This window comes from Hippocampus zosterae, chromosome 20, assembly GCF_025434085.1.
Source record: "Hippocampus zosterae strain Florida chromosome 20, ASM2543408v3, whole genome shotgun sequence".
NCBI classification, from domain to species: domain Eukaryota; kingdom Metazoa; phylum Chordata; class Actinopteri; order Syngnathiformes; family Syngnathidae; genus Hippocampus; species Hippocampus zosterae.
Window position 1 is genome coordinate 5,424,062 of NC_067470.1, and position 23,123 is coordinate 5,447,184.

General features: G+C 42.7%; 2 protein-coding genes across 5 annotated transcripts; both read left to right on the forward strand.

The window, feature by feature from the left end:
- The first annotated feature begins 1,635 nt into the window (after positions 1-1,635).
- Positions 1,636-16,868, forward strand: itgb1a (integrin, beta 1a). Of its 4 annotated transcripts, none has more exons than XM_052054894.1 (17): positions 1,636-1,938; positions 9,357-9,417; positions 9,801-9,886; positions 10,061-10,280; positions 10,365-10,535; positions 10,638-10,876; positions 11,138-11,293; positions 11,395-11,490; positions 11,937-12,026; positions 12,369-12,509; positions 12,702-12,904; positions 13,009-13,247; positions 13,355-13,577; positions 13,983-14,218; positions 14,385-14,551; positions 15,247-15,324; positions 15,732-16,868. In XM_052054894.1, exons 2-16 carry the CDS (start codon positions 9,357-9,359, stop codon positions 15,322-15,324), a joined length of 2,406 nt encoding a protein of 801 aa, XP_051910854.1. In that variant the 5' UTR covers positions 1,636-1,938; the 3' UTR covers positions 15,732-16,868. The 4 variants fall into 4 exon arrangements, with proteins under 4 accessions (XP_051910854.1, XP_051910855.1, XP_051910852.1 ...); XM_052054895.1 differs by lacking the exon at positions 1,636-1,938 and adding an exon at positions 4,748-4,943; XM_052054892.1 differs by lacking the exon at positions 1,636-1,938 and adding an exon at positions 7,408-7,804.
- Positions 16,869-17,373: 505 nt separating this feature from the next.
- On the forward strand, positions 17,374-22,604 carry rab18a (RAB18A, member RAS oncogene family). Its single transcript, XM_052054896.1, has 7 exons — positions 17,374-17,605; positions 19,390-19,445; positions 20,564-20,625; positions 20,835-20,907; positions 21,293-21,411; positions 21,922-21,988; positions 22,227-22,604. Exons 1-7 carry the CDS (start codon positions 17,538-17,540, stop codon positions 22,394-22,396), a joined length of 615 nt encoding a protein of 204 aa, XP_051910856.1. The 5' UTR covers positions 17,374-17,537; the 3' UTR covers positions 22,397-22,604.
- The last annotated feature ends 519 nt before the right edge of the window (positions 22,605-23,123 follow it).

The window sequence follows — 23,123 nt, forward strand, 5'->3', positions numbered from 1 at the left end:
AGAAACCAAAGATGACCACACGGGGGCGACATACATCAACATATTCAGCAGGTTACTCAACAACACTGTATTCTCATTGATTCGTCTCACTGGCCTCAATTTGTTTTTAGTAAACGCATTACAAATCGCAAGGATGTGGGAGCTGGGCCGATATTTTGTTAGATGAGTGTCAATATTGAGCACAATGGCGGTCAATTGCAAGCTATTCCTTCATATCTTTCCATCATTTTACAGTTGCCTACAAGGGTGTTTATATAGGTAAAGTCCAGTCACGGAAAAAACGAAACAAAACACTGCTTTTCAGGCACTGGTGTCAAACTAAAGGCTCGGGGCCAGATCCGGGCCACATCATTGTATGTGGTCCGCCAAAGCAAATCATGTGTGTTAACTTGCATGATCTTTGCTAAAATCTGAACCGAGATGTGAAATTATCATGTGATAACATTTGTCAACTGAGTGGCTTCCTGTTACACATGATGCATCGGTTCAGCACATCCTGGTGCTCAGTCGAAACAAATATGTTCTCATGGGCACTCAGCGTTCTGTGGTTTACGATAACACAACTTCTGAAATTCCTTACTTGTTTGTTGTCCGGCGTATTGGGATCAGTTGATGCCTTTGCAACCTTCACATTGTGATGAGGGATTCTTCTTAAAAGGAAAGTGCCACCAAAAATGTAGTTTTCTTGGCACAAATTAAATCCCAGAGACAACGGAAAGAGATAATTCAATAAATATGGGGTTTTCAACCTTTGCAGATTCAGCTTTGTGATTTTCTCAGTGGGGTTAAACTGCATTCTTTGGTTAAACACTCCCTGGAGACTAAACAGGATTCAAGGCTCTTCCGGACTTGATGGTTATTTATTTATTTATTTGGGGGTGGGGGGGTTGTTGGCGGTATATATTCCAGTGTATGTCCTCTGCGCATGTAGAAACATTTTCCATTTACAAAAATTAACAATCGTCCAAATTGAAAGTGTTACTTTTAACTCAAAATGATACCACACCTGAATGTAATGTATTGTACCCTCTTCCCTCGCGACGAGGACAATTCAGCGCACCAGTCGGACTGTGTCTCACCAGTAAATTATTTCCTTTTCCGATACTAGTACCACTTTTTGGTCTATTATTTAATGCACTGCACTGTTTCCTTATGGCATGTACTGTATTGCTTTATGACATGATCAGTTAGCTCCATGCATTGTGATTCATCGAACATTGCATTATAGTATTTTCTTGACAGTGATGACACTTTTTTTTCCAGACGCATTTGGCACCATTGCACATCAGCCTCAAATGCTTTCTGTGCATAATTAAATCCCTCAATTGTGATGTAGGAGCGCACAGATTGGATAGTCCCACGAAAGTAAAACCGGAATTTCGATGACTGTATCTTCAAATTAATAGATATTAAAATAACACTGCCAAGAATTTACCCTAAAACGAACTAAAGTCTCATATTTCTCATTTGATATATTGTTTTATTTTTTTTCTAGACAGACTTGGTAAATTGAAACGAAAAAAAAGACAAATAATTAATGTATGTATAGTTTTATTTTGGTAATGTAACCAGAAGTAGAAAGCCTTAAAATAGTGTTCGTGTAGTGTCATTCCAAGAGCAGTGTGGATTGGGCAGGAGAAGAGCGCTTCGTGTCAGTTTCGCTGCTTGTTTCTTAACTCAGTACAGTCCCTGCAGGGAAATTTCGTTTTCACTAATGTTTTCTGTGCAATAGAAAATAATTTATCCCTCTTATCTGGATTGCATGAGCAGGAGTGTAAATCTTCGGTGACGTTTTTCTTTTCTTTTGCTGGTTGTTTTGGTGAGAAAGTGGTCTGGTGCCAGCGGGGCGGTGAATAACACCGCCGCTGCTTTGGCGGATCATCTTTGGAGAGGACCGCTATCTGTGCTGCCACGGAAATAAACACTTTCAACGCAAAGGTAAGCAATCGAACAATTTCATCAGGTTGCGGGAAATCTGCTTTTAAGATGTTCCGTTTTGGGGGCCCGGGGGAGTCTATTGCATTTATGGTTGGATAACGTGGGGATTTGCAACAGTTGTCTGCTGTTTCGTCTCTTAGAGTTGGACCGTCATATGAAGCGCTTCCTTCCCTCTTCTTACATAGTTTACATTATTCAAGGATCACTTCACAGCAAGTGATGCTACTGCCTGAGGAAAAAAGTCGTTAAAATAGATCAGATCACTTCGATTGAGGTGAATCTGTGTTGCACTGCATCACCTCGTATCACCTTCTTTCTTCTGCTTGAGAGGTATTTATTTTGTTTGGGTCCATGCTGGACAATCACCACACTCGGGCTCTTTTTTTCCCCAGTGCCTCGCATAAATGACAAGCTGCACATTGGATAAGACTTCCTCCTGAAGGAGGATAGATAGTAGACTAAAAGGCCTTATAAACAGTCGCTGACTCCGCAGCCCGTTTAATCAAGGAAATGGAGACAGCATAAGAGGAAGGGCACAGGGAGTGTCTGGGATGGAAGAATGAGAAAATTGACAGTAAGGAAGGTTAATTGAGGAGGAAGATAGGACAGGGGGTGGGGGAGGTATTGCTGTCACCTAAATGCATGTAACCCCAAGTACCCAGGAAACAGCTGCCATGTCAGGTTGCGGGCTCTAATCTGATTTATGAGTCCCCCACACACAGAACCACACCCAATCCTTCCTTGTGGACATGTTCTCGTGTGTGTGGCATAGATTTTATATGAGCGCTTGCCCCCATGTGTGAGACAGGGGCAATGAATGTGCACCCTGTGGCGGTTTCTGTCGTTTCTCTTTGACAGAAGTGATGAATGTCTGCGATAGCCATTTGTGACACAAGGGTTGGTAAATTCGGGTTGCTCTAGGTCATCCACTAAAGTCATCTGGTTGACTTGAATCTATATGGTTGAGAAAAAAAAATACTTAGCAGCCAGCCAGCCACAGGATGTAAAGGGGACAATGGACTTTTGATCCCTGATTGTGTATGGTGATTCCAAAGTCTAGCTCAATGTCACACACCTTCAGAGAGTGAAAGCAGGCAGGTCTCCCACCGATAATCCCAGTACAACAGTTGTGCTTTAGGTCGTGAATCACATGCTTGACCAACATGCACAGCCTTCTTTACCATGTCAAGCCAGATGGACACGCAAAGCCTTGTTAGAAGAAAGACTTGACTTCAGATATTACTGTCTTAATGTGTTCAGTCTATTCATAAAGTACATTTACGGTTAGATTGTTGGGTGTGTCTTTGCTATTGGGCTCAAGCACCTCCTCTGAAGTTCTATTCAACCAACATTTTAGGCTTCCCCGTCTGTCTCCCCGTCCACATTTAGTGTGGATCACTTTGGGTGGTGGCGCCTGCTTCTAAAAACAGCCTTCGAAGACCCTCCGAGGAGTAGGGAAAGCTGACCTGCATGCAAGGGTCTGCTGTGAAAACAAAGCTCAAGTTATCTTGGCGGAAAAAGTATAGTAGCTGGGAACAGGAATGTTTTTTATTTGGCCTGCGTTTTTGGAATAAGCATAGACTCTGCCGGGGAGTGTTACCTTAATCACTAACAAGAGGCAGACGTAACTCATACCAACGCTTCAGCAGCAAGGGAGAAGTGCGTGCGCTTTTTTGTATGGCGGGCAGTTTTGAATACAGCGGCACATAATGAACACTGGTGTCCGGTGTCTCCTTATTCTTCAACAAACATACAGAAACAGACTGCTGTGTTCAAAATAAACTTGAGAAAAAACTACTATAGGCTGAGTACTAGTTTACCTTAGAGCATTAAAATGGGGGAAAAATAGGACAAAAAATGTAAAAGGAAATTCAGAAACGATAAAAAATGTGTGAGTAATCACGATTAATTTTTTAGTCCATTTGAGTTAATTATGACAGTTGCATTTTTAATTAGATTAAATATTTTAATCGTTTGACAGCTCTAATATATATATATATATATATATATATATATATATATATATATATATATATATATATATATATACACAGATTGTTAAATACCTGTGTGGACGGTAAAAAGGCAGCATCATCTTTGTTTTGAGATAATTATAGAAAAAAATGGACGTGTGCTCCTCATTAATGTGGCAGTTTCTGCACATTCAAGCAGAGGTGGCCACGGCTGGACCTCTTTGGGTTGCCACTCTTTAGGACGTTGCTGTATGTGTTCAGGCAAACGGAGCAGGCAGCAATGTCGTCACTCTTTATGACATCTTGGCTACCGTCAGCTGGCCTGTGTTGCGCACGTTGGCTGCTGTTGCCCAGGCGCGTGCTAGATTTAAAAAAAAAATGCACACAAGTATACTTGATGACTAGTTAGAGTGGATAAAGTTGATCTCCCAGCAGAAGCGGCGCCGAGGCTGTTGGAACCAGCAGCCCCCGTGAAAATCCAGATAAGGTCTCCTGATTAATACTTCACAGCTGTTTTTGTCTGACACTGCAGACGTGCCGTCATTTTATTATCTAAATGCTTCCGGAAGGCGGTGCAGTTCTTTTTCACTATCCCAGAAAATAAATACCGATGTTGCTATTTGTGTGCATCTTTAACTTCATTCAAATGACACCCGAGACTTCTGCCTCACTCTTTTCTGTAACTTTAATGTAAACCATGTCACTTAATGCTGCTGTTGCGGGGGAAAGCTAGTGGGCGGGGTTGAGGGGGGCGGGGGGGTCAGATGGGGTTGCTTCTCCAGCAACACAATCCAGGCTTCCTGTGTGATCTGGTTAAGTTTCCTGTGTTTCAACAGAGGAAGGGCCAGCTTCACAAAGACGGTGTGGTTTGTGGAGACTTGAGCATTTGGAGACTCCTCCTCGTAAAGCTCGGGGCTCACAATTGGGCTTTGACTGCAGCGGCTTTGGGTCACTCGCTTGCCAGGTGACAGGAACATGCACGGAACCCGTCTCCGATTTGTCTTTTCTTCATGGTAGCAGAGGCGCAGTGCTGTAAGTCTTCCATGGTCGGACTCTCGCGATGACAGCTTTGAGTGTAAGCTTGCCAAAAGCGCCTCATGAAAGGCAGATGAGGACGGGAGCGAACCAAAACATCTGCACAGCAGCCATGTTGCCTCCACTTTGATATGTCGTTTTTCTTATCTGCTGCAATTGACGTCGCTGTGAAAAAGTCAAACAAGAAATTTCAGTCATGAGCCCCTCTCCAAGTCGTAACCAAGTAAATGTCCTTGAACTAAATCACACATGGCAGGTGTGATGCAATGCATTTCTTGTCATCATTTTACCACACATTTTCTCATTGACATGAAGAACATTTTTTTCTCCTTTGGCAAGAGCCTCCTCCTTTTGCTCCTTTGACGGAGAGACATTTCTTCTGCAGTTTAGTTTGTCTTCATATACTAAACTTCATCTGACAGCAGTTTTAAAACAGTACCTGGATAAATACTTAGCCAAAGCACCAAGATGATTTTCCACTCTCAGGATATTTCCATTTTTACTCACATTCTTGGATTTCCAGCAGCATTTTTTTCATACCAACCCGAGTTGTTCTTGAGATGTACTCAAATTGCCACAGTCTTGCCCTTGTCTTAATTTGGGTTTATGTGCCCCTGAATCCGGAATTAAAATAGATTTAACCACAAATGGGCACATGCTTTTGAAACCATGTTCAAGTGTGTGCGTGTTGGGTGGAGGCTGGGTGCAATTGTTTTTTTTTTTTTTTTTTTTTTGTGGTGGTCTACTGTTTGGAGTGATTGCAGATGCCAGGTGTTAAGGATGAGTCAGAAATATCTTTCCCGCACTGTATAGCTATTTTCACCCTCGGGACGGAGCCATTAATGGTGATATGGAAAGTGACCTAATGCTGCGTGTAAGTCTCGATTGTTTCTGTCAAACTAGTGAACAAACCGCTTTTAAGTGCAAGCTTCATTCCCTATCAATGGGTTTAACTGTTGAAAAGAACCCAAGACAACTTGCACATTATTGATTGCCCGACCAGGCGAAGTAAGTCCTCTCAAGTGTGTATCCCTGCAGAGGAGTATATCTTTGGCCTTTTGTCACACGCATGCGGAATGCTGGCTGGCTTCAGGCCAGTTTATGTGGCCGAGTGGCTTTTTGTATAAAATGCAGAGAAGGAGTTTTAGGACCAGCTACGTGCTCTTGAAGCTCCTCACAAAGATGCCATTTAAGATATCAATACAAACCTTAATTCAATATCAAATGTTGTGAGGATGAGCCTTATTGTTCTCAAAGGACAGCCTGATTGCTTATGTCCTCCATGAGAGGATCTCCCTAATGGCGACTCGGGGGGGGAATGGATAGAGACGGCGGAAGAGGCTGTTTGATATTCCCCTTCAGCTCTGTCGGAAGCCGTGTCATGTCTGGGAGTGCCAAAATGATCCCTCTCATAACGGTTTGAAGTCAAGGGGGTCACCGACTGGCTTGCTTTGGCTCATATTGGACAAATAGCTGTGGATTGTGATGCTGGCAAAGTGGGAGAGGAAGGAAAGAGGAGTGAAAGGGGGGGGGGGGGGGAGTAGTGTGGAATGTCCCAAGATATGCCAGATAACTCTGGAGAGACCGAAAGCATGATGGAAACCCTCAAGGCATGTTACTGTTTTTACTGTTCTGTCATGATGTGCAAAAATTATTTTTATACAAATTCGCGCAATCATCTCTTTTGAAGACACATTCCGGTAAATGTTTGGACAATGCAGCCAAGAGCCGTGCACAATTTGCTTACACATTAGTCAATTTACTCTCTTTAAAATTAAGCACTTAAGGAGAGCAAGCGCTCCCTAGTGAATAATGACCGGCAGTGCCATGGTGCCAGTAAAGTAGCTCAGGACTTCAACAGTAAAATGTGTTGGCAGCTCCGACTCACAATGCTCTTTTTAAGAAAAAGCCAGGGCTTTCCTGCACTTAGATTATCTGTTCTTCCCCAGACGTGCTAAGGAGGAATGGAAAAGAAGGAAAAACAGGAAAGGGCGGCGCATACTCCCCAACTCTGAGGCAAAGAGGCTGACTCAAATCCAGAAGAAAGGATCCCACAAACTTTGCTTGCCTCTGCTGACTTTGCCCTTTTTTTTCTTCCCTAACTCCCCTCCTCAATTCAAAAGTACATGTTCAGAGTAGTTTTAGTACAAGAATGTTAAAGGTTAAAACATGTTTTTTTTTTCCCTTGTCTGAATTGTCACAATTGCATCTTTACTTTGGCAAATATGAGGAGCTGGTCGTTGAAATCAGGTGTCAATGCAGGCCATTGACTCTCATCAAATCACTCAGGTTACTTTTTTTGGAGACCCCTGAGAAGTGGGCCTTTCAACATTTCAGCCAACTGTGGATGGAATAGGATGATTTTGAGACAATCTGGAGGTACGGAATCAGCAATCGGATCATGATGTGAATGTGGCAGGTGCCGGGCGAGATACCTAAAATAAAAAAGGAAGTCTGTTAAAACGTTTGCCACAGTCTTGCCAGCCACCGTGCAGATATGAATAGAATGGGGTCGAGTGCGTTTGAGTCTTGGAAAGCCAAGGAGAAGAATACTACTTATGTTAAAAGTCTAGACTGGGTTTTGTCCCCACACACAGTCCCCTCATCTAAAACCTGCATGACCCCCATCATCAATCGAGGCAGTTCACGTCATCTGGGCCAAACGGACCCGCTCCCATTTTCCTGTTGCTCTCTCACTTTTCCTTCCTTCCTTGCTTCTTTGTGGCGACAGATATTACAGGACTGAAATCAGTGGTCGAGATGCCGAATCATAGGGTGCGTTTAAGCCTCTTGGACACGCCATTCCCACCTCCCCACCTATGGCCCGTCACGGATACTGTAATTTACAACATTCTAAGGTACGGAGGAGGATTTGAAAGGCGGACTACCTCCCCCACCCCAGTAAGCCCTTTCTGAGCCTGCTCTCTGCTCTACAAAGTTAGTCCACTTTTCTTAAGAACATTCCTCTGAGCAGCTGCAAAGCTTCACAGGCTTCTGACACATTGCTGGTGTCTGTATTTGAAGCTGAGGGCCAATCGTAACTTGACATTCAACTGTGCATCCTGACAAAAAGTCTTTTCACATTACATGCTGTGTAAACAAACGTTACTTTTAGTTCACGGCAATTAAAAAGTACATATAATTGCTTCTCTCTCTCTCTCTCTCTCTCTCTCTCTCTCTCTCTCTCTCTCGCTGACGGTAAAGACGAGCTATATTTTGTCATGATGTCGAATTTGTCTCTTGTCCTAAATATGTTGGCGGCCACTGCCACAGCTTGGCTAAATGCGCTACGTATCTCATATCTTGTTATGGCACACACATGCAGTGAACAGTACTGGAGGCTAATCTCGGCGGCTGGAGACAAACCGTCGACGCATACGTGTCTTCATAATCGGACACCGGTGGGGACGCACACTTCAAGCACTGAGGGAATGCATCACTTAACACCCCACGTTGAACGTCAGCGCTTCGTTGACCGCAGTATCAGGGAATGCAGTTTTTTTATGGAGCCACTATGAATAGGCACGGACTACTTCTAAAACAAGAGGAATAACTCGTCGCATCAAACTCTAATTACGGACTCCTGCCCGGATAATTGCATTTGGTGAACTCTTGTGGAAATTCTCTTTGCAATGACGTTGAGGAATTTGTGGTTTACGGGTATTCTACCTATTGTTTTGGCTATTGTTGTTTTTTTTTTTTTTTAATTGAAATACTTGACAGTGGTCTGCTGAGAATGTGGAAGGTTAAACGTTACTGAAATTTCCGATGTTGAGAAACTTGTTACGAGAGAAAGAATTTTGTCTATTGTCATATTTATTTTAGGAGCCACGCAAAGTGACAAACAGCAGTTTTAGTCTAGCGTGACTTGAGATGTTCCCATTTCAGCTGTTCTGCACGGTCCCCTCATCATTATTAAATCAGGAGGGTTGTATTAAGCGCAAGAGAGAGGATGAATCGATTTGGCTGATCGGAGGAGCTCAAAATGCGTTGCGAGAGAAGGACTCGGGGGAGCACAGGCTATTTACAGTAAAAGGAATTGTGGGAAAAGGCAGAGTGTCGTCCACGAGCCGCATGTTTGTGAGTGCATGCGCATATTCCCTATGCACGTTTGTGTGTCTGAATTGAATTAACTGGCTGTTGCCCTGCGGCGGACTGAAAATAGCCACCCAACCCCCTAACACACACACAATAATTTATTACCACCAGTTAAGCGTCACCCGTTTACAGATTCAATCGGTTTATTTATGTATTTCTGTATTTATTTTACAGGAAGTTTTGAGTTCAAGTATTAGGGCAAGCATGAACATCAAGAAAATATGTTGTGTTGCTGAATACATGAATATCCTTCATTTGTGGATTCAAGAGAATATAAAGGAATAGAAAATCACGTTCATACGTTTCTTCCAGATGGACCTGAAACTGCTTTTGATATCTACATTGGTTGGAGTCTTCTGCAACGCACAGAAAGGTAGATTTGATCTATGTTAAACAAAACACCAGATTTTTTTTTTTTTTTTTTAAATACTGCCGCATATCAGTATCAGTGACGTTAGCCGGCAATCCATATGCGTTAGTCATCGTGATGACTACATCCACTCTCGAAAAAGAGGTAGCGGCTGTAACCCGACGATGTCATTGACGAGCGCTGAAGGTCCACCTCAGCATCATGGAGAGAATAATGGTTGGCTGGATATTCCAATTCTGTCTCCAATGACGATAGAGCCACAACGTTCCAGATGAACTGACATGTAAAGACAGGCGGCTTACAGGGCTGCTTACTTGGCAGGGACTATACAAGTTGCACTCTGTGACACTGTGCATCCTCTTCTTTTCTCTTTGTTTTTCATACAGAGGGGAATGAGTGCATCAGTGCAAATGCCAGATACTGCGGGGAGTGCATCCAGGCTGGAGCGAAATGTGGCTGGTGTACAGACCCGGTATGAATCGATGCTCTTAAAAAAATAAAAATAAATTTAATCAATCAATGATAAGCATGTTGGATCGTAACAGATGGAATCATTCCTTCCTTTTTCCGTACGCTTGCGTAAAAGCACGGGATCTGAGCAAACCAATGCGTTTTAATTCCTGGCTCGACTAACTGGTGATTTCAGGACTTCCTAAAACAAGGTGAGACCGTGTCTACCCGATGTGATGAGCTGCAGTCTCTCACAAACAGAGGTTGCATAGAGAGCTTGATAGAGAACCCTCGTGGAGAAAAGAGGATCCTCAGGAACAAAGCGGTAACCAACCGCAGGAAGGGAGCGGAGAAACTAAAGCCAGAAGAAATCACACAGATCCAACCCCAGAAGCTCAGTCTCACCCTCAGATCAGGTGAACACCCGTCACTCGCAAAGCTTTTTTCTCTGATCATCATCTCTGCTTGTATTGAGTGGAACATCCGACTTGTGTGGACAGGGGAGCCTCAGTCTTTCAACCTGAAATTCAAGCGGGCAGAAGATTATCCCATCGACTTGTACTACTTGATGGACCTTTCTTACTCCATGAAAGACGATCTGGAGAACGTCAAGAACCTGGGAACCAGTTTAATGCTAGAAATGTCAAAGATCACATCTGATTTCAGGATAGGTATGGAATTGATTTGTGAGACGTTTGGTTAATTTTGGATTCGCGTAAAATCATACCATCATGTCTTTCGTGTGATTGATTTTTTTTTTTAAATGGTCTTAGGCTTTGGCTCTTTTGTGGAGAAGACAGTTATGCCGTACATCAGCACCACCCCAGCCAAATTGTTGAACCCCTGCACCGGCGACCAGAACTGCACCAGCCCATTTAGCTACAAGAACGTGCTTAAGCTCACCAGCGATGGCAAAAGGTTCAACACCCTGGTGGGCCAGCAGCACATTTCTGGAAACCTGGACTCTCCCGAGGGTGGCTTCGATGCCATCATGCAAGTGGCTGTGTGTGGGGTATGCGGTAAAAATAAAACACACATTTTATACCGATTCGGTGAACGTGCGCCGGCGGCACTGATCCTATCGAGATTCCCAGGTTGTTTCCCCTCGACCGTATCAAACAATAACTACGTTTCGAGGCTGACGTGCCAACGCAGCCTTTTTTAATGAGCCCTTCACCGAGATTTCAATTCCTGTGTTCAACATCATGTCATGCACATTTTATGATCGAAACGGAAAGTATTTTACAACGTCGGCATTTTTCTCATCTCTCAGGAGCAGATTGGTTGGAGGAACGTGACTCGCCTTCTGGTGTTTTCCACTGACGCTGGCTTCCACTTTGCAGGAGATGGCAAGCTAGGTGGCATCGTTCTGCCTAATGATGGAAAATGTCACTTGGAGAACAATGCGTACACCATGAGCCACTACTATGTGAGTGTCCACGTTTTCTAATTGTGGGAATAACACATGGCCGCTCTTCTCACGCGGCCATGTCTTTCGCTTCTAAACTGAACGATTTCTCCTTGTTTCAGGACTACCCCTCGATCGCTCACTTGGTTCAGAAACTGAGTGACAACAACATACAAACCATATTTGCTGTCACAGAGGAGTTCCAGCCTGTCTATCAAGTTAGTTTTGGATTTTCTCTCATGTCGAAATACTGTTGAAGATCTCATAGGAAGTAACGGAGCCCCAGACGTGACTCGCTGTAACTATGACGTGCGCACCAGGAACTACTTTGTGCATTTAACAATAGCATTTCAAAAAAATCCGACGAGGCCAGGACGTCTGTTTCAAATTAAAGGCAGCACCTCCTTGAATCTCTGATCATTTCAATCTGCCGTGGAGCTATATAACCTTGTGCCATCTGAATATGATCAAGGTTCTTTTCATGCCTGACCCCACAGAAGCTCTGGTGGGCTTCTGAGCAATAAAACTTGAGCCATTGTGTCAATTGTGTCCATAGCGCAGTGCTTCGGTGCGTAGTTGGATTACATGCAACAAATTTAACAGAATTAAGAACAATAAAAATAAAAAGAAAATCACTGAAATGTGACTTTTTATGTGTTCATAGGAGCTGAAAAATCTAATACCAAAGTCTGCGGTGGGCACCCTGTCTGCTAACTCAAGCAACGTTATCAACCTCATTATAGATGCTTACAATGTAAGTCTGATGCCAGGACAGTCAAAATATGGATGTCACATGAACCACTTTTTCAAGGCTTTTTAATTCGATGGAACATTCTCAATTGTTTTGAGAATAACTCACAAGCAGTCATTAGAAGATGGACGATAAAGTTAGCGTTTTGAAGAAATATGCTGAATACCGTATTCTGAAAAAACAATCTCAATGTGTGTCTCTTATTTCAAAATTGAAGACTCAGCTAAGCCGTTTGTATAGCGGTCTGTCTAAACAAAACTACCAGATGACATTCCATTGCAGGGGGGGTGGGGGGGGGGGGAAACCAAACTGCATCCATGTTATTATCTTTTCTTTGTTTGACAGTCGCTCTCATCTGAGGTCATTTTGGAGAACAGCAAGCTTCCGGAGGGAGTGACCATTGCTTACACATCCCGCTGTAAGAATGGAGTCATTACTGAGGGTGAAAACGGACGCAAATGCTCCAATATTTCAATTGGAGATGAGGTGAGGAATAGACTTTAGAACATTGGAAAATGCGGAACCTGATTATTTTCATCAGATGAATCAGCAGGGGGGGGTTGAAAGACCGAATTGGTCACATTCAAGCCATTTTTTGATGTGATGTTCCTTTCATTATGCGCTCCTTATCTTCACAGGTTTAAATCCCAATCCTGTTTTGATTGTCCTTGTTCTCAGGTTACATTTACCATCAGTGTGACATCTCAAGGTTGTCCAAAGCAAGGAAAGCCTGAGACAATCAAGATAAAGCCTCTGGGATTCACAGAGGAGGTCGAGATCACCCTCAACTTTATCTGTGAGTGTAAATGCCATAAAGAGGGCGTCGCCAACAGCGATGACTGTCACTTTGGGAATGGGACCTACGAATGTGGAGCCTGCAAGTAAGGATTGATATCACCGCAAGCCTCTGGCTTCTGGATATAAGAATGTTGGAAGACTCATCGGAAGCACAAAATCGTGAATCCCTCCCTCCTACCCCACACAGGTGTTATGAGGGACGCGTCGGCAAACAGTGTGAATGCAGCAGCAACGACGTGGCTACAGAGGACATGGACCGCACCTGCCGCAAAGATAACGGCACGGACATCTGCAGCGGCAATGGCGACTGCGTGTGCGGCACATGCGAGTGCAAAAAGAAGGACAATCCGGAGGAGCGGTACAGCGGACAGTACTGCGAGTGTGACAACTTCAACTGTGACCGCTCGGAAAGCAAACTGTGCGGAGGTAAGGCAACATAATGGAGCGCTGATAGTAATTTTGAGGCTCTCATTCTGAAACCATATTAAGTATCGTCTCCTTTTGTTTTGTTGTTGTTGTTTTTTTTTCCTTAGGGCACGGGCGTTGTGAATGCAGAGTGTGCATCTGTGACAACATGTGGACTGGGAGCGCCTGTGATTGTTCTCTGGATACAAGCACGTGTCTAGCCAGCAACAAGCAGATTTGTAATGGCAGAGGCACATGCGAATGTGGCACTTGTAAGTGTACTGACCCTAAATTTCAGGGTCCCACCTGCGAAACGTGCCCTACCTGTCCAGGGGTGTGCACTGAACACAAGTAAGTTTGACCTACCTGAAAAGAAGGACTTTCATACACAAACTATCTCAACACAGCAAGTTAAAAAAAAGGTTTCCTGTTTTAACCATTACTATTATTCATAGAGAAGAGAAAGCAATAAATGGGGTCAAAACAAGTAGAGGTTCTAATTTTTGGGAAAACCATCAGACAAATTCTTTATGAAAGCATTCTAGCAAAGGGAATGACTTGGATTTTCTTCTCCTGCGTCTTTGTGCAATGCTGCTCCGCTATGACTCAAAATCAAAAGTATTTTGTTGGTGGTATCCAATGCTCATTAATAAAAGTTGGAAAAAAAACTTCCTAACCAGACAATCCCGACCGAGTGAAAATCGATCCACCTTAGCTTCATCGCTCATCATGCGTGGTGACCTATTTTTCTTCCAGGGAGTGCGTCCAGTGTCGGGCTTTCGGCACAGGTGAGATGAAGGAAACGTGTGAGCGGGACTGCAGCTATTTCAACTTGATCAAAGTGAAGGACAGGGACAAGCTGCCTCAGCCAAATGACGCCTCTTACCCTGTGATGCACTGCAAGGAGAGGGATGCCAACGACTGCTGGTTCTACTACACCTACGCTGTCAACAACAACACAGAAAAGGAGGTCCATGTGGTTGAAACGCTGGGTGAGCCGGAAGCCGAACATCAACTAGGAATGCGATTGTTATGTTTTGTTTCGTTTTTGCGGGGCAATGTTCGTTTCAGGCTTTCTGACGATTGGAATGCCAACTAACTCTTAAGCAGCTGTACCTACCGCCGACTGAAAGCGTCCTTGATGCGTTTGTGTTTCAGACTGTCCTGCTGGTCCTGAGATCATACCCATTGTGGCGGGCGTAGTTACTGGCATCGTCTTAATTGGTTTAGCTCTGCTGCTCATCTGGAAGCTGCTGACAATCATCCACGACAGAAGAGAATTCGCCAAATTTGAGAAGGAGAAGATGAATGCCAAATGGGACACGGTGAGGGTCCGGAAGTACAACAAGCTCTGTGAGATGTTGACAACATACTTTAATGGCTATAACAGTTCCCTGAGTCATATTAATACAACAAACAGATGTGGGGGGAGTCTGTGGTCTCTAAACAGTAAATCCATGCATTTGTGAAGCTCGTGTGTCGTTCTGAACAGCCGAAGAGTTTTGCGCCCCGATAATATTGTTCACTTTCTTTTTCTCAAGTCATCTGGAGAAACAGATCCAGTATGTTGCCTTTGAACAGCTCTCAAATGAAAACGGAAAATGTTCAAGGCTCCATGGACTTTTTAGGGAATGTTATGCACCCGGAGCGTAGCCGGAGATTTTTCCGGGGAGTGTCTGCGCCTCCTCCTTTTCCCAACTTCCTGCCTGGCCCGCAGTCATCAGCCAACATCAATATGACCGGACTGCAGCCCGACTTTGGGCTGCGATCAGCCTCCACCTAGTGGTGGAGTCGATAAAACCTTAAGTTTAGGACACGTACGTCTCTTTCTCCACCTTGTGGTGTGATTGGTGAAGTCCTTGATTGGGCGCTTTCCAGTCTTTTTAGTGCAGTACCGTTTTCCCGTTCACTTTCACGTTTGTGTTGTGCACGTCTGTCATTCTTGCCTTTTCGTAGTCTCCGTTTTATCATTTTGTCCACCCTCTCTTGAAATCTTTCTGTGCTCATTCTCTATCTGTAGCAAGACAACCCAATATACAAGAGTCCAATCAATCAGTTCCAGAATCCAAACTATGGACGTAGAGCTGCTGTCCTTTAAGTTCGTATTTTTTCACATTTCCACTTTATTTTCCTGCATGGGTTTGTTTGTGTGTGCATTGTCTCTCAGTATCTTCTTGTGTCTCTCTGTTTGCGAAACCCCTAAATAATACATGAGCTTACAAAGGAAGGAGAAATGTAATAGCAAGTGCACGGGTGTGCTGTGATGCACAGAATTTGAGGATCGAGTGTCCTTTCTGGCTACAATTACAAAAAGGCATTTTCAGGTAAGTATGTTTAAAAAAAAAAGTGTTCCAACATTTAAAGGCATGTCGTGATTGTGTTTTGAGTGTACTGTAAATGAATCTAATACTAAAAATGATGTTCGCCGATTAGAACTTCAAGGCCTGTTGTCTGTCATTAGATTGAATTATCATTTCTGACTGTATGGTTCGTTTAATTCCCCAGGGTGAAAATCCCATCTACAAAAGTGCTGTTACGACGGTGGTCAATCCCAAATATGAAGGCAAATGATGAGCAAGAATTTGATATCTTCAGCATTTGCTGGAGGTTTGGCTTCTGAGGAGGATCATGTTGTTTATTATTGTTGCTTCGTCATTACAATGCACATGCGTCTGTATTTTTATTAACACATATTTATATGCTTTTGTTGTATTTTAGATGTACAGTATGTGTATATACTTTACAAATTCATATTTCTTGAAAGTTTGTCAATTGAAGTTGTTTATCTAGCCTGCCAAAGGTCAGGTGCGGGCATATCGGTTCACTCCTTTTACCAGCAGAAGGTGGATATCATAAATAATAATTGATGCCCCAGAAATATTCAGCTTCTTCAGTATTATGCTAATCTCTCAGCTTGTACGCTGTCCTTTCTTATGTCTTTCTGCACTGACTGTTTGTCTGTGTGTGACAAGACCTGAGGTGTTTTTGATATTTATGCAAGTCATCGGCCAAAGCAGCACATTTTGCCGCAGTATGTGTATATCTTGAAAAACAAACGCAAATAGCGAGTTAATTCTTTATTTTGGCGTTTTAATAAAAAGATTTCATGCTGCATAGGCAAATGAATTATTTGTAAATGTGGTTTGGACTGCAGCTCATAAATCCTGAAGTTTTATTGCACTCACGAGTTTTTCATATTTTGAAGGATTTACACCACAATATAAATGTTTAATATCAACTGTCATATGTATGGGTGTAATGCAATCACAAACTGACTGTATACCACTTGTAAACTTGTAAAAGGATAGTGATGTTGAGTCAAAGGATTTTTTTTAAATAAACGCTATGGATTGTAATTCATCTAATTTACCAATAAGAGTGACTTATTTATTCTCAGGTCCTTTACAGTGTTTTTGCCAAGCATGCCAAAAACATCATTTGTGAACGTCATTGTCGGTAGTATCCTTTTTTTCTGTGTGTGATTTGTTTTTGCAGAAATATTGTAACACCATTCACCCTAATGCCTCAGAAGCACCACACACAAGCCTTTACAGTATTGTTTGAAAAGTGCCTGTTATTTCAATCACCATGTTCTCTCCCAATGCTGTAATGACTTATTTATTAAATAAACCCCCAAAAGAGTGTTGGTGTCTGTTTCCAAAAATAGGCAGAATATAATCCCCTCGTAAACCACCAGCAACATTTTTTAGAGCAATTTCGGATGTTGCATCGAAATATGTTATATTTAATATATTTTGTGTGTGTGATTTTTTCTTTTTTTGCAAGATTTTTTTGTTTCAGGAAAATCAGATTTTTGTACGGTTGAAAGGCATATTAACAGTGCAGGTGAAGAAAATGTGTATTTAAGGATAACTTTATTCCTCGATGAAAGGGTGCACACTGACATTTACTCACAGATTTTAAGTTTCTTCATGTACTTCATACGTGTATTTAGAATATATACTGCATTCACAAAAATATATAAAAATAACATCTACGACTCCGGGAAAACTGGATCATGTGGGGTAAAACGCTGTCTTCAGTGTGAACGATTGGATCTTAAAAAAATTAAAACATTCTTGTTTATTTTTTGACGCAGGCCAGCGTAATAAACAAACTATGAAGTCACAAACCGGAAGCTCATCGACGTCATACCGGAAACGGTTGGACTGCTGGGCAGGCCACCAAAAGCAATGCTGTCAAACTCAGCCCACCCGAAGCAGTAAACAGGAATGCTAGCGGTTAGGAAACCTTGTGTTAACGGTCGTTTGAGTTGTTCTGTTTAGAGAGACAGTTCGCCTATCCGCGGCAATGGAGGACGACATTCTGACAACGTTGAAAATACTAATCATTGGAGAAAGTGGTGTCGGGAAGTCCAGGCAAGTCACCGGGGACGTTGCGCTAACGGCTAGCGCAGGCTCGTTGGCGAGTCGCGCATTGTTTGGAAAAACATGCGCGTTCATGTCGCTACAATGTTTGTCTTATTTGGATAAACAATGCGGCAGGAATATCTTCACTGTGGATTCTTGCAATGAATTATAATACCATACGGCTGTTTTCGCCACACTGACTTACTTAGCTTGCCAGCCACATAACATGATGAGATCATCGCTGACAGATATTGCGTTGTCAATTTGTAATTCGTCAGAAATGATGACAGACACTGAAACCGTTGGTTGATTCGAAGCAATTCAGACGAAAAACGATAGATGGTGAGGTTATTACTTGTTATCGTTTCAAAACTGCCGCCTCGTTGCGTAATATACCACTTAGTGCATAACGCTGTTTACCTAATAGATACACTAATAATCATAATAAACCGAGTTGTTTGTCACTAACTGCAAGTGAAGTTGGTCAGCCTGTCCAACTATAATGATAAGTAACGTTACAGGCATATGGCTGGTTATTCTTTGGACCGAGTCAGTTAACGAAGAGCTCATTGAGACGTCTTAGTATTTATGACTGCGTGCGTGATTTTAACAGCCACTCGGAGGCATCAACCATCGCATTGCAGACTGTGGCTCACCCAGACTGTTTAAAGCCTTCACGAGTCATAGCAAGCGACAAGAATTATCAGGCATTGACAATCCACTTTGATCAGCAAGGGTGTCCAGTGTAGTTCAGATCGATAGCCTACAAATCGTCATCATTTGCTATGTGTAGATTTGTAAGAATGTACAATATCGATGTTGGCCACAACTGCAGGGTGCAGGAAAATCTAGAAAACTCTTAACTATCCTTTGAAAAGGTTCATGAATCTGGATTCAGAGTCAGGAAGTTGTCAACCGAGCCCATCCCAACCCAGTCATTAGTTTTAAATGTTTGTTGTAATCATTTTTCTTAATGTCAGCCAAAGTCGGCAGTAAATACTTCCAGAGCATTGGTCGAAGTCCCATTTCTTTTATTTTCATACCTTAATTCAGTATATTGGCACAGTGCATGATTAAGGAAATTTACAAAAAAGTGCCCCTTTTCCTGGCATTGCCACTATTTTTCTTCCTGTGATTGCTGGTATGGCTAAACAATCAGATGAAATGCCAACACCGTGGAAGTCCCATGTTTGTTTATATTTCCCGAAAACGGATGAGTTTGTGGCCAAATCTGCCAATGTACCCTACAATGCCTTTAAGTGCATCATTGAGGTCAAGGGCAGTATTTCCAGAGAGCAATTTTCTCTTATTATACAAAAAGGCTTTTGGATGGCTTAGCTTTGTTTTTGTTTCACAGCCTTTAATGAATCCGGGACATTTCAACCCAGTTACGACTTCCATTTATCACAAAAATTACTTGGGCACGATGCACTTTGTTTTTAGCTAGACCATCTTCATGAGTCACTTGTTGGCTGTACACTCACTGCTTAGGCATTCACGGTTGGAAAAACAGTTATTCTTAGGTCATTGTTTCACTGAATTTAGTCTTGCTGTGAGTTAAACTTTTACACTTAATCACATGTGGTGAAGAGTGAACTCTGTCCCACTGACCACAACCTTGGAATGATGTCATCTTGCAATTGGGCGAGTTAAGCACGGAGCAGTCAATCGAGCGAGATGATTCTCTGGCATCACATGCTATGTCAGCATCAAATTGTGTTTTTAAAAAAAAAGTCTACTGTGTTTTTTTGATGTTTCAATCATGCCTTCTGTTTTCTTATTCCTCTTCGCAGCCTCCTCCTACGATTCACAGATGACACATTTGACCCAGAGCAAACTGCCACAATAGGTGAGTAAGATGTGTGAGCTCATTTGATGACGATAAAACTGAAACAAGAGGAGGCGCAAGAACTCATTCAGGTTATTTTAACACCTGAGGACACTCTGACATTGAAACATTTCCCCAAATAGAAGCAGAAACTACCAAGTGTTTGTTGAAAGTTGGCATTTCTTGGCGAGGGAACCGGTGATTGAGATATTTCATATTTGCTTGTAGTTTCACTTGCTTTTCTGACTGGCTGGACTGGACTGGATGTTGAATTACTCGGACATGATATGTCTGTTTAAACAACCACCCAAAACCTTTCAACGTCAAAAAAAAAAATCAAAATATTTTCCCAGGTTTAACTTGGCCAGCTGGGATTCTTTGACAAACAAATGTCAACATTGAAGTTAAGCCTCCTTTGTTGACTTAAGATTTCAACAAAATCTGTTGCCACTCATTTTTAGAAAAAAGTCAAAATACCAGCTGGAACAATACGGCCGAGTCATTACGCCGGTCGCTTTCTCAATCCTTTGTCACGTTAACTTGTTGATACTAATCTTGATTGTGGACGCTGCGGCGCCCACCCTTCAAATGACCCTACAAATGAGTGATCACAGATTATTATAGCAGCTGCTCACCATTGTGTATGGAAAGAGAAGAGACAATAAATTGCCACGTGTTTGGTTTGTGTAACGTTTAGTGTTCGCGGATTAGCGTGATAGCTCGACGTCTGCTTCCTGGAAAAAATAACAGTCGCAATAAAAGGCCAATTAAAATGGAGAGACCTTTCCAAAGTCAAAAATGTGTCAAGGATATGCTGGCCTTCGCGTGTCTCCGCAGATGTACTGTAGTTATTGTCATTTGTTCCTGTGTATCAAGTGCATGCGTTGAGTCTTGAATATCCCCACTTCATTTCTTCTCTTTCTCTTTTATTTGTTTCTACTCGTAATGCTCTACATGCAGCTATATTTCCGAATGAAAAACTAAGTTTGGGGGCTAAATGTAAATCCCAGATATTGACAGTTTGTGCATGGTATTTTTATTTTTTTTGAAGAATGGTGCTTGTACTCCAGCGGGTTGAGTTTATCCCAGCATATCAATACTTTGATTGATCATTGAATGGTTGCTCTTTAATTGCGTAGGTGTTGACTTCAAAGTGAAGACCATCAGTGTAGATGGTAACAAGGCAAAGCTGGCAATATGGGTAAGTGTACCATAATTCTGTTACCAACCAGAATAATGTACAGTATTCCAGGACCGCAGCCTTACAGTTCCATCTGGTGTCCAGAAGATGGCACTCATGTAACACCGAGTCCACCTTCGTTTATCCTGGCGCTTCTCAGATCTTTGCTTTCTTTGCTTTGTTCGAACTTTTTTTTTTTCGGTTGAAGTTGAGATGGTTTTATGTTACAGGACACTGCTGGACAGGAGCGTTTCAGAACCCTGACACCTAGTTACTACCGCGGTGCGCAAGGAGTCATCCTAGGTAGGCCATCATCATGCAGCAAGGCTCATTGCACACATGGATCCTCTTTCCTTCATTGGTACATTACTAATAGCGCTGAAAGATTTGGGAAAAATCATGTCATTGCGATTTTTTTTTCCTCCCCCATCGAAATTGCAATTGATATTTAGTATGGGAATAATTTTCCTAGTCCTTTTCCCGTGTGTTTTGTAACATAGACTAGCATTTTATTTATGTATTTATTTTTTTACTTTTAACAATATCAAATGTATTATACCAAAATGTATTGGTCTTAAGGGTCAGGCTTACACTCTTAATTAATATGTATTACTTTCGTGTGTGAAATGTGTCGATCTTGAATTGCCTTACATTGTCAGCATGCTTGTGTTTCTTTGATCCGGCCTAGTGTATGATGTCACGAGGCGAGAGACTTTTACCAAACTGGAAAACTGGCTCAATGAACTGGAGACATACTGTACAAGGAATGATCTTGTGAAAATGCTTGTTGGAAACAAAATAGATAAGGTGAGAATGATTTTGTCTCTTAGTGTCTATTTTATATCTCCGTTGTGGATTTATGGCTGTGCATCCACTGTCGCCGCAGAGAGTTCAGTTTCCTTGAGATCATTTTCAAAAGTTTTGCTTTTGCAAGACTACTTGATATTTAAAAAATTGCCAAAAACATGCCTCTCTTTTGGTCAAATTAAGATATGTTCCCTGCCGGTAGTCACTGTGATCAAACTTCAAAATCTATTCAGCCATCATGTATCACAAAATCAGACTAGATTTCCAAAATCAGCCATTGGACAAATGACTGAATGAACTGAGTATGGCAGACCCACCCACATATTTCTGGCAGCTTGTGTTAAACCGGGATGCCAGTGGCAGTGGACCGCTCAATAGAGCATTATGAATTCATTGTGTTCTGTTAGTGCAAAAAAACATCCCTTTTCCTCTATGCCCTCAGATGCTCACGGTAGTTGGCAGATCCACCCGTCAGACCGCAAATAAGCCATTACTACTTCTTTGTTTCAGGAAAACCACGAGCTAGACAGGGCCGAAGGAGTGAAGTTTGCAAGAAAACATTCCATGCTTTTTATAGGTAAGCCAGGAGGATTCCCTCCTCTCTGAAGCGCCACTGGGCACGGTGCAGTGGACTATTACAAGAGGGGAAACTGTTTTTGAAGTTTTCTCTCTAATACTCCCAAGAGGAATTTTTCGACAGTCTATTTATAAAGCAAACCTCAAAAAGTCAGCTGCGGCGCACTCGACTTTTCCCTTGTCCTTGAATGAGTTCACGCGTCTCGCATCGCCTCTAATTTTGAACTGTGTCCTCACAGAGGCGAGTGCAAAGACCCGGGATGGCGTTCAGTGTGCATTTGAGGAGCTGGTGGAGAAGATCATCCAGAGTCCAGGATTATGGCAGAGCGAGAGCCTCGGCAGATCAGTGCAGCTCACCGACGAGGACGCGGGAGGTGGCAGCTGCGGTGGATACTGCTCGCTACTCTAGACAATGCTCGCATACACGCAAACTAAGTTCCTCACATAGAGGTGGGAATACCCGACACACTCCGACGCAAACCTCTGCTTCCATCCCCTGCTACTGTCCTCCTCCTCCTCACATCACTTGTTGTGTAGTTGATAGCCGAGTACCCGGACCGTGGGCTGGATCGTCCAGCCCGCCTGTGTTCACACAGGCGTTACTGTTTGCACATGTTCTTTTATAAAGGTGCGCTTGAAATGCAAAAGCCGCTCAGCCTTGATCTCATTGTAGGATGTGTCCTGTGTTCGACTTGCCTCTTTTTGTGGAGTTCCAGGACTTTGTGATGAACCACCATTTGTCAGTTTACTCTCTGCTACTCTTTTTTTTTTTCTACACTCTCAAAAGGAGGCAAGTCTGCTCAATGAGTCCAAAGTGTGTCATAACCTGGTGTACCGAAATAGGATCACGGAATTATATGAACCAAGTGATTTTTTTGTTGTTGTTGAAGGAATATGTTGAGCTGGCTTATCTGAATCGGAGCAGCTACAGATGCTTTGTTGTATTGACAAAAGGATTGGGACACCAGACTGTTACACTTGGACAAAGTGAGAATGGAAGAAAATACACATCTTTCCGAAAACAACTTGCAATCCTTCTAATGGGGTGCGGCCAGGTCTCTCAAGTGCTTTGACACCAAACCCATCCAGTCTCGAGGACCTTCCTTTGTGCACTGGACCGCCAGTCGGGCTGGAAC